This window comes from Myotis lucifugus, unplaced genomic scaffold (assembly GCF_000147115.1).
Source record: "Myotis lucifugus unplaced genomic scaffold, Myoluc2.0 scaffold_8, whole genome shotgun sequence".
NCBI classification, from domain to species: domain Eukaryota; kingdom Metazoa; phylum Chordata; class Mammalia; order Chiroptera; family Vespertilionidae; genus Myotis; species Myotis lucifugus.
Genome location: NW_005871056.1, coordinates 400,708 through 412,069, shown reverse-complemented (window position 1 = coordinate 412,069; position 11,362 = coordinate 400,708). Strand labels below are relative to the sequence as shown.

The 11,362-nt window shown below is 45.0% G+C and overlaps 2 protein-coding genes across 8 annotated transcripts in view; one reads left to right on the top strand and one right to left on the bottom strand.

Moving 5' to 3' along the window:
• EFHB (EF-hand domain family member B) overlaps positions 1–5,429 on the bottom strand; it is a 44,178-nt gene extending 38,749 nt beyond the window's left edge. For both annotated transcript variants that reach the window (XM_006083913.3, XM_023749443.1), the window contains exon 1: positions 2,629–5,429. In XM_006083913.3, coding sequence (XP_006083975.1) covers positions 2,629–3,546 — 918 coding nt within the window. In that variant the 5' untranslated portion in view covers positions 3,547–5,429. The remainder of the gene's footprint in view (positions 1–2,628) is intronic.
• Positions 5,430–6,632: 1,203 nt separating this feature from the next.
• The window catches only part of RAB5A (RAB5A, member RAS oncogene family), a 32,169-nt gene continuing 27,439 nt past the window's right edge, over positions 6,633–11,362 (top strand). For 2 of the 6 annotated variants that reach the window (XM_023749447.1, XM_014450455.2), the window contains exons 1-2: positions 6,638–6,850; positions 10,966–11,220. In XM_023749447.1, the coding sequence (XP_023605215.1) occupies positions 11,058–11,220 (163 nt within the window). In that variant the 5' untranslated portion in view covers positions 6,638–6,850; positions 10,966–11,057. Of the gene's footprint in view, positions 6,851–10,965; positions 11,221–11,362 lie in introns of all 6 variants that reach the window. The other 4 variants (XM_023749452.1, XM_023749451.1, XM_023749450.1 and 1 more) reach the window with 4 other exon arrangements.

Sequence of the window (11,362 nt, the reverse complement as noted above, 5' to 3'; positions counted from 1 at the left end):
CCTGAACCCATTATGCAACCACCCACTTCTCAGAATTCTGCAGAGATTGGATCTTGACAAATTCATACAAAATAAGAATTTTCAGTAACAGGGCTTACATAACTAGCAAGTTCTCACAAGATTTACAATTAGGTGACTCATTTGCTTCTACCCATTTCTCAAATATCTACCAGGTTCCCTTAGTATAGAACAGGAAAGAAAAATAAGGCATTCCTTTTACATGACTTTTACCATATCATAAAGTCATTTGTCTATTGGTCTTGAGTCTCTAAACTCTAAGTGTTGTAATATACCCCGCGAATAATACAAGGACGCCTCAAGAAGTTGAATTAAAGAGTCACATTTATTGGAAATCCGGGACTATGAGGGGGCATTTTGCTCTCCCAGATTTCATAGTGATAAGATGGCTACAATACCAGGTTTATATAAGCAAAAATCACAATGTTATTGATTACATCCCAGGGATTGGAATGAGGAACCTGGTTCGCAAAAAAGCAGTTTACAGAAGCAGCAGCAGCATGTTATCTAAGTTATAGTTTTGGGTCTCTGGATCACTGAATTGACAGAAACACATTATCTGGAGCCCTCGGGTCTGGAATGAGGAACCTGGTTTGATCTAAATTACAGTTTTTGGGTCTCCGGAACACTGAGTCAACAGGGACATGTTAACTGGAGCCCTCTGACCTTGGGATAATTGTGCTGTCCTTCCCAGGTAAAGGACAATGTGCTTTCTAAGACCAGTATGACCACAACCCATGGGATATTCACATTACTACTGAAAGGGCGAGGACTACGCCCTCCATCTTACCCTGTGTCCTCCATTTTGGGGCAGCCATGTGCTTGGCAAGGAGCTTCTTCCCGGAAGTCTAAGCCTCTGCTAGCCACACCCAGGAACAAGACACCGACTTGCGCCTGGCCAATCGGCAGGGCCCACAGTCCCCTCTCCTACCCTGACTCCACCCCCCTATAAAAGTCCTCTTCACGGGCTAGGTCTCTCTCTGCTTCCTGCTGCGGTGTCGGCAAGGTGGGGGAGCCGAGCTAGCTCGAATAAAGACTCTTATGCTTTTGCATCGGACCTGGCTGGCTCCCTGGTGTGGTTTCTTGGGGATCCTGAAATCTGGGCATAACACTATCAATAGGGTATTTAATCGAATGGGATAATTTATATAATTCAGAAAATCAAAATAACTTTTCTATTGTTAAACAAAGTGAATAAGTACAGAAGCCAAACAGCAGGGTTAAAGTTAAACTATAGTTTCTACCTGAGATGATTGCTACCATACTTCATAAGTTCCTTGAAAGCAGACACCATATCATTTTTCAGCTTTGTAGCCACAGTGCCTAACATACTGTCTCTTCATTGTAGGCACTACAATTGGTTAGCCTTTCTTTGAACCTTTCCTTCCTTCTTCCTATATCACAACCAAGTAGGGCTTAGCCCAGAAATATGAAGATTGTTTGCTGTTAGAAAATGAACCATTTCAATCTGGAAAAGGTGTAGTTCAACCAATGGGAAACATTTTAATAGCTCAAGGTCTATTTCTGATTTTTAAACATTCTTAGCAAACTCAGAGTAGATATAGGTGTCCTTAACTTGACACATCAAAAATATTCAGCAAAAATAATACTCAAAATTGAAACATTAGAATTATTTCCATGAAAGTCAAGAAAGAATACTTACTATCAATGTCATTTTATTGACCATAGGCAATGCAATGATATAGAAAATAGAAACGAGAAGCATATATACTAAAGAAGGAAAGATAAAAGCATCAATATGATTATTTACCTAAAAAGGTTTGAGTGTCATACTGATATGCCAAAGTTTTGAGTTCAAACCCTGGTCAGGGCACATACAAGAATCAATCAATGCATGCATAAATAAGTGGAACAACACCTCTCTCTCTCTCTCTCTCTCTCTCTCTCTCTCTCTCTCTCTCTCCCTTTCTTTCTCTCCCCCCCCCCCCCCTCTCTCATTGAAAAAGGAAAAGAAAAAATGAAAAGCAATACAGGTTGTTGACCAAAAAAGAGCATTCCATGTAAATTGAAAAAGAAACATGAATATTAGAATACAACATGGCCCTAACTGGTTTGGCTCAGTGGATAAAACACTGGCCTGAGGACTGAAGGGTCCCAGGTTCGATTCTGGCCAATGGCACATGCCCAGGTGGGTTACAGGCTCGATCCCCAGTGTAGGGCATGCAGGAGGCAGCCGATCAATGATTCTCTCATCATTGATGTTTCTATCTCTCTCTCCCCATCCCTTCCTCTCTGAAATCAATAAAAATATTTTTTTTAAAAAGAATACAACATGTATCTCAGTGAGAGGACTGAGAAATGCAGACTAAGGAATGAAATAAAGGTCACAGGAGAAAACAAAAATCAAGAGGAACCACTGATGTGCACAGAAAACAAGGCTGACATCTAGAAAGGAAGGCAGAGAATCAGAAAAGATTGGACGAAGTAACAGCTAAAAAGAGTCCAATGGGACAAGAGATATCGGAATCCCAATGAAATATTGGCAGTTTGACTCCACAAACCCAAACACAAGTATCATCAGTTTATCACCTCTATAAAGATATGGCTATATACACTTCCCTGGGAAAATACTAGAAAAAAAAGACTTACACTTGGAGAGCACGGCATTCGATCAAAAAATTTCCCAGAGTAGATGGGTCTGATGCGATCTGGAGGTTCTACTCCTGGTTCAAAGTTTTCAGCCTCTGTTTTCTCTTCAGGTTGTTGGGCAAACTGGCACTCAGAAGGTTCTATCACCAAGCCCATTTGGGGCTCTGTATTCTTCATGGCATCTGGCTCCTCTGGTTGGGGCAACCCAATGTCCACCTCCACGGGAGACGTCATCTCTACACTGGGCTTCATCACCACACAGGTGGGTTCTTTTTCCAGTTCCTGGCTAGGTTCCACACCCAAAGCCTGCTGCTTCTCCCCTGAGGCCCCAAAGCCTTCAGGGGCACCAGCCACAGGACCTCTCCTGCTCCCCAGAGCCTGCGGACTTTCACACACCATACCCGAGGGATGCTGTATTCTCCTTCCAGAACACTTTGCCAGAAGACACTCATTTTCTGGCAACACACCCAGGGAAGGTCTTGTTTCCTGTGAGGCTGAGACCCTGTTGATTCCTAAATTACTCCTCTCCAAGGGGGTCCTAGAAATATCCTGTCTTTTTAATCTAAGTTCAAGCCCCTTATTCAATGGAGATTTTGTTTCTGATGATGCCGTTCTCTCCTCATATTTATTACTAACCAAGGGGCTCTCCCTCCACTGGGAATCTTTTCTTAATCCTCCCCTGAGCCCACACTCCGTGGGAGATATTGTTCCCCTGAACACCCTCCTCTCTCCTACATCATCCTTTCCTTTGTGGGTTAATCCGGCTCCCATGCTCAGGGGAGACTTCCTCTCAGGCACCCTCGTGCCTCCAACAGCACTCATTTCTAAGGGGAAACCTGTACCGGTCTCAAGGGAAGTTTCCAATTTCTTTGGGGGCTCTAGCCCTTTGGAGGACCCTACTCTCACGAAAGAGCACATCTTCACTCCCCGCTACTTTCTACCTACCACTTTACACCTATGGAGTTCACAGAGGAAAAGGAGCTCAAGTTCTGTTTACCGCGTTACCTGGGAAACCGGGGTGTGGCTAGGCGGGCAATTCTTTCCCTGGGATCCCAGTCCATCTGCCCATCTCTCTCCTCCTACTTCCTCTCTTATTCTCGTCCCCGGCACTTCTTTACTGGATTTGGGTGGCAAGAAAACGTAAAGGATGTGCTCTTGGACACTAGAGCAAATGCTCACCAACTTCTCTGGTTTCCCACGCAATGCAGTCCTTTCAGGATGGGATCAGCCATGGGCTTCCTCCTGGCCATTGGCCTATTCATTTTACTGGTAATCAGGGAATAAAAAACATTCTTTCTGTGGGTGATCCCTAATTTTAGGTCCTACCTTATGCAAGTGCATGCACACTGCATTTAGTGTTGTTGTTTTTTTTTAGGGCTAAAGAACTACTTTATTATTAAATTATTACACTTAAGTTATATTTGACTGCTGGGGTGTAGAAATACCAAGTCTTTGAGAACACTAACACTTTAGTAACTAGGCTTTGAATGACATTTAAAGTAAATATGTTATTAACGTTTAAGTAAATATATTAACGTTTGAGATGTGCTACACAATAATGCATATTGACTTTTTAAAAATATTATGGCAAACTCAAACTTTGTTTTTGAGTTTCGGCTTTTTCTTTAAATTGGGTTTATACTCTGTCAGGTTTTATTTTTTTTAGTGTGACTGGCTGGAGTGTAAGAATAGATTGCAAAGGCAAGAGTGTGCATTAATTCCAGTTTATATAAATGCTAATCATAGCCGAGGTGTTGGGATTAGGTCACGTTTTGGGGATTAAAGAATTTTTGGTGATAGAAAGGACAATGGTTCATGGGAGAAAGAAGGAAGAATTGAAGATGATTCAAGTCTGGTTACTGGGAGGCTGTTAATACAAGTCACCAAGGAGAAGCAGGTTTGTGGTGTTAAGGGTTTGATTTTGGACAGACTGTTGACATGCCAACATTGATGCGACATATCCGATGTCCTGATTCTTCCTGGGATTGTCCAAGAGGTATTACCATGACTAACATATTATACTAGCACAACCCCTTGGGGATAAAGTGCCACAGCTACCATTTACCTGTGACACATTACATTCTTCTAGTTAGTAATTGGGGAGTGATCTAAAAGACTGGCTCTTCAAGGATTCAAATCATCTTCATTGCATCATGTTGACGGAGCACCCACGGGGTATCTTATCCCAAGTACACATCCTAGACAATCAATATTGATGCCCTCACAACAGAGCTATAAATGGTACACAGCAAACTGAAAAGTAGCCATTATCCTGAGTGAAAAATCAATTTAACAGTCTACCAAATTACAAAACAAAATTTTTTGTTTGTTTTACTTCGAATGCCTGGCCAGACACTGCCTACTGTGTGAGATTTAACCAAAGCAGCCTGTCTTATGCAGGTCTGCAGTGAGGGTAATGAATGTTTTGGGTTGTCTTTCACTAGAATTTGTGCTTAAGAGCTCAGGTTCTGGGGCTGGCCTGCAGGTTAGATAATTTCATCACCAACTCCATGTTGATTTTGGACTAGTTACACAATCCCTGTGCCTCAAATTCTTTACCTGTAAAACAGGTATGCCTCATTCAGTAATTCCACAACCAAGACTGAGAAAGACTCCAGACTGTCAGGCACTGTGCTGGCCGGACATTGAGAGGACAACTTCAGGCGACTCCTATAAAGCATTTAGTACAGTAACCCAAGAAGGGAAACTCTGAATAAAAGTTGCTATTATTTTAGAATGTGCCCTCTGCTCCATAAAAACTGTAAACTCACAATAAAAGCAAGTGATTTTTTAAATTTTTTTTAAAATTGTCGTACTGATTTTTTACAGAGAGGAAGGGAGAAGGACAAATAGTTAGAAACATCCATGAGAGAGAAACATCCATCATCAGCCTCCTGCACACCCCCTACTGGGGATGTGCCCGCAACCAAGGTACATGCCCTTGACTGGAATCGAACCTGGGACCCTTCAGTCCGCAGGACAACATTCTATCCACTGAGCCAAACCAGTTAGGGAACAAGTGATTATTTTAAGATTTCCCCACCTAAAGACAACTTTGGGGCCCAGCTGGTGTGGCTCAGATCTATGAACCAAGAGGTTATGGGTTCGATTACCCCCAGGGCACATGCCCAGGTTGCAGGCTTGATCCCCAGTAGGGGGTGTGCAGGAGGCAGCAGATCAATGATTCTCTCTCATCATGATGTTCCTACCTCTCTCTCCCTCTCACTTCCTCTCTGAAATCAATATATATAGGTATAGATATAGATATATAGATATAGATATATTTTAAAAAGACAACTTTGGGGTTAGGGAAGGTCGTAGCCTCTTTCTTAAAGTACCACTTACTGCCTTCACCAACCAACTCATCCCCCGGGATATAATGGGGGGCTCTCTTCTGTTGGACATGACCCGTAACCGGGGTGCCAGGGTTGGGGTGCTGCGGGGGAGGGTTAAGGGGGACTGTGAGTTAATATTCACAGAAGGAATTCGCCGCCCCACGTGGACTGGGAGCAACAAACACAAGTTGCCTCCGTACCTCCGGAAAGCAGGGCGGGCATGGAGTTTCCCCCGCCCCCCGGCCGCAGGGAGCCAGACCGCCGCCCAGATAACAATGGCGCCAGCGAGGGCGGGGCCCCGCGCCCGCGGGGAGGGAGGCGGTGGAACCGCCGGGCCCACGTGACACGCCCACCGCGCCCGGCGACCAGCGCCCGCCCGGAGGGTTTGGAGAGGAGCGTAGCAGCTGACGGAGCCGGGTCGGACTGGCGGCGACAGGAAGTGACGTAGGGGCTTCGTTCGCTACGTGCGGCGACGTGGCGGCGAGGCCGGCGCCGGGCGGCGGAAGTGGCTTCTGCGCTGGGGCTGGAGTGTTTGTGTTTTGGTTCGCGAAGGAGCCCGCGGCCGCCCCGAGGGGAGGAGGCAGAGGAAGGGGGAGGAGAAGGCAGAATTAGTGGGAACTCGCGCGCCGGCGGTGGTGGCGGTGGCGGCGGCGGCGGCGGAGGAGGAGGAGGAGGAGGAGAAAGGAAAGAGGAAGGCGGAGCGGAGAGAGGCGGGGACCGAGGCCGACGGGGGCGGCACCACGGCGCCAGCCCCGCACCGTCCAGTCTGAGGGGAGCGGCGCGAGGAGGAGACGCATCGCCGCCAAAGCCACAGCCTTCGCTCGGGCTCCGCCAGGGACCTGCTGCCAGGAGCTTCCGCCCCGCGGCCCTGCGAGCTGCGGTCTCAGGTAACCGGGGCGGGCCGGGACCCCAGGCGATCTGCCGGCCCCAGCCTGTCGGGGCCCTGCCGGCACCGAGCCCCCCGCCCCTCCCGCCTCTCGCGCGCCAGTACCCGGGACCAGAGAGCTGTCGAACTCGGCGTCTCGTCCTGCCGGCCCCGCGGACTCCTCTTTCAAGAGGCTCTGGAGGATCAGGATTTGCGGTCTGGCGGAGGGAGCGACGGGTGTCACCGTCTTCCCTTCTCAAGATGGCGCCGCGAAGGCGTCCGGAGGCCGCGGCTTCGCCGGCCCCGGGCCCTGGCGGTCTCAGGGGAGAGGGGGCCGACGCCCAACACCAGGCCAGATTCCAGGGGAGAGGCCCGGAAGGGTGGCTCAGGGGCCTGGCGGGCCCCGCTGGCTCCGGCGGCCCGGAGTTGAGCACCGGGTGATTCAGGTGTTCTCTGTGGAGGATCGGGGCCTACCGCAGGTGTGAATTTGGGGAGCCCGCTACCCTTGGACTTCCGAAGACGGGCCTCGGAGGGAGGAGGTGGCCCATCAAGATGATAGGCTGTCTGGAGATGCTTGTCTGATCTGAGGAAGGTGGTGACCCGCGTCTGTGCAGAACTCCAGACGACTAGGCCGCTGGACACGCTCCCTGGGCGGAGACCATTAGACCTGCTCTGCTGTCGGGGGGAAGCTGGTTACCCCCGATAGACTCGGACCTTTTAAGCCCTGAACGTCGTCATTCACGTTTGTGGTTTTTGTCTTGTTTAGTGCAGTCACAGTGTGGAATCAGTTGCCGTTCACTTAAGAAGTAGGGGAAAAAAACACACCTGTACACCTCTGTGATCATTCAGGACAGCCCAGAAACTTTATTTTTAATGTAAACTAGAGGCAATCAATAGGAGCTCATAGAGTTGCTGTAAGCAAAAGTCACGGAGTAGTGCTTGGTACAATAGAAGGCCCAGTAAATGGTAGCTGCTGTTATCAATACAATTTTGATTATAGAAAACCAGTTAAAAAAATTTTTCGAAAGATTAAAATGCGCTTTATGCAAACACCTTTGTTTTGCAAAACAAGTTTCAATAGTGAATGCAAATAAATGCACATAATTTTTCACAATGTTAAGGTGACTGCCTATAATTAAATTTAGTTATTTTCTGTTTGAAAGCCTACGGCAAATTATAATCAATAGAAGGCAAAGCTAAATTATGATTTTTTTATAATGGGAATCTGATGTTTTTTCTGAAATTTAGTAAGTATGGTGGGTATTCAGAGCATGTTTTCCTTAAATCGTTTAATTTGCTGTTTTGGAAGGTGGTTAGATAATTGGAAAATATTTCCATTGCTATTGTGTATAATATCTGATGGTATGTTGATGCATTTTTAGTCTACATGACATTCTATTGATACTTGGTCATTATCTCATCAAAGAGCTTCTACCAATTTTTAATTTCATGTGCCACTGTATTGGAGATGATTTTATATATAATCTCTCATTTAATTCTCACAGCAGCTATGTAAATTAGGTATTCTGGAAATAGAGAATTGGAAATCAAAGAGCTTGCTTTGGCAAAAATTGGTATGGTCAGCCAAATTAGATTCCCAAATCTGGCTTTGGGGGGGGGGGGTCCTATTGGAGCATTTTTTTATTTTGAAAGAATTTTTAAATACAAAGATAATAGGGAGAATAGTATAATGAGAACCCATCACCTAGTTTAAGTTCTCTTTTGTATGGCCAGTCTTACGTTGTTTACATCCCCATTATTTGGAAGCAGTTAGACCTATTTCTAATCTGTAAATACGTGTGTTACCCATAAAGGACTCTTCCAAGCTGCTGTTTAGATAAGACATTTATTGTCTCTAATGTAAGTTCTCTTGGATGTGTTTATTAATGAATTCATTGTCAAGACTCTCGACTCTTGTCTTGACTCGAGAGATTCTTATGTAAATTCATTTCATGGGGAAGGCAAATTTCTAATGAGGTACCTAAGTGAAATGTAACAATGATTTGCCCTAGCTGGTTTGGCTCAGTGGGTAGAGCGTCAGCCTGCAGACTGAAAGGTCCTGGGTTCAATTCTGGTGCAGGTCGCTTGCCCAGGTTGCTGGCTTGATCCCCAGTAGGGGGAATGCAGGAGGCAGCCAATCATGATTCTCTCTCATCATTGATGTTTTCTATCTCTTCCTCTCCCTCTCTGAAATTAATAAAAATATATATTTTTAAAATAATGATTAGGGAGAGAATCGTCAGATTTAATATCATTAGTAAGCACATGATCAGGTTTTGATCACGGATGGGAGAAAAAGAACTTTAAATTTGACTTGGAGGTAGATTGGAAAGTCATTCTTTTTTTATATATATATATTTTATTGATTTTTTACAGATAGGAAGGGAGAGGGATAGAGTCAGAAACATCAATGAGAGAGAAACATCGATCAGCTGCCCCTGAACACTCCCCACTGGGGATGTGCCCACAACCATGGCACATGCCCCTGACTGGAATCAAACCTGGGACTTTTCAGTCCGCAGGCCGACGCTCTATCCACTGAGCCAAACCAGTCAGGGCTGGAAAATCATTCTTTAAATGTTTGCTAATTCCTTTCAGATTGAAAATTTGCATTACTAGTTAATAAGAGAAGACAGGAGTTGCCATTCAGGCTAGTTTTTTCTAAATGTATTAAATAGAAAATAATGACATATTTCACTGTTGGCGCCAACACTACAGAAAGTGTAAATAAGACACTAATAAGCTCACCACATAGGAAACCACTGTTAACACTTCAATGTATGTGTACTTGAGCACATGAGGAAACACTTTTAAGTCTTTCAGCTGTTAGACATACAAACCTGGAAGCCAAAATCTTTTTTGTTCATGGGATTAACAAGTACAAATTGGTAGTTACAAAATAGTCATGCGGATGTAAAGTACAGCATAGTGAATATAGTCAAAAATCTATCTATCTATATAAAAGGCTAAGCGACCAACCAGTAGGTATGACACACACTGACCACCAGGGGGCAGACACTCAACGCAGGAGCTTCTGAGCTGCGGTGACTTGGCAGCGGCGGTTCAAGGGTGATGCATCTGGAACCAGAGAGGAGGGAGTCCGATTCCGGGGTGCATCACCCATGAACCACCCTCACAATCCAGGACCCTGCGGGGGATGTCGGAGAGCCAGTTTCTGCCCGATTCCTGCAGGCCAGGCCAAAGGACCCCACCTGCTGGAGGGAACCCTCTGCAGACAACCTTCTAGTCACTCCGCGCCGTCCCAGGTGCCTGGCAGGGAAGGGCCATGGGAGGTTGACTCCAGGGCGTGTCCGGCCCATCTCATCCAGTCCCACCCTGCTGGCCACCTTACAATTTTCTTTCAATGTGGACAAATCTGTGCACCAGGGCACTAGTATTGTAATAACTGTATGGTGCTACGTGGGTACCAGACTTATAGGGAGATCACTTCCTAAGTTGTATAAATGTCTAATTACTATGCAGAATACCTGGAACTAACATAATATTGAATGTCTGTTATAATTGAAAATTAAAATTTTCACCAGCTGGGTGTTGTTCCACTTATTTATGCATTCATTGGTTGACTCTTGTATGTTTCCTGACTAGGGATTGAACCCAAAACCTTCTCATGTTGGGAGGATGTTCTAACCAGTTGAGCTACCAGGTCAGGGTTCCTCACTTTTAAGGATTATAATAGTCAAACTTTATTTTATTTTTAAAGCTCTGGGATTTAGCTGCATGATTTTAGGCTTAATTCTTAATGCCTTTATGTTATTTCATTACAAATGATTTAAACTCAGTGGCACTCAATGTCCAGTAGAGGTTATAATTTTATAAAATATATTTTTATTGATTTCCAGAGAGGAGGGGAGAGGGAAACATCATTGATGAGAGAGAATCATGGATTGGCTGCCTCCTGCATGCCCCCTACTGGGGATCGAGCTCGCAACCAGGGTATGTGCCCTTGACCGGGATTGAACCCGGGACCCTTCAGTGGCTCTATCCACTGAGCAAAACCAGCTAGGGCAAGGATGTAATTGTTATACAATAATATATTATAGGCAAAATTTACTAAAGTGATTAATATTATGTTTTGTTTTATTGATTTATGTATTTAACTCATTTGTTTCTTTATAGGTTTCTTTGCCTCCAGAAAGAAAAAATTGACACCTTGCATCCTGGAAGTTCATTTAAGAGACTGAAATTAGGGACTTCTTTCGAATTTGGACATGGCTAATCGAGGAGCAACAAGACCCAACGGGCCAAATACTGGAAATAAAATATGCCAGTTCAAACTAGTACTTCTGGGCGAGTCTGCTGTTGGCAAATCAAGCCTAGTCCTTCGTTTTGTGAAAGGCCAATTTCATGAGTTTCAAGAGAGTACCATTGGGGGTAAGAGGTTCTTTTTTCCCTTCATTTAATTGACTCACATTGGCAAAAATGATTTTGCAATTTCAGTTGTGTGATGATGAATTCCTAAATAGGTAACACAGTGAATAAAAGAGCTGTTCAGTATACCTCAAGCTGTAAAATT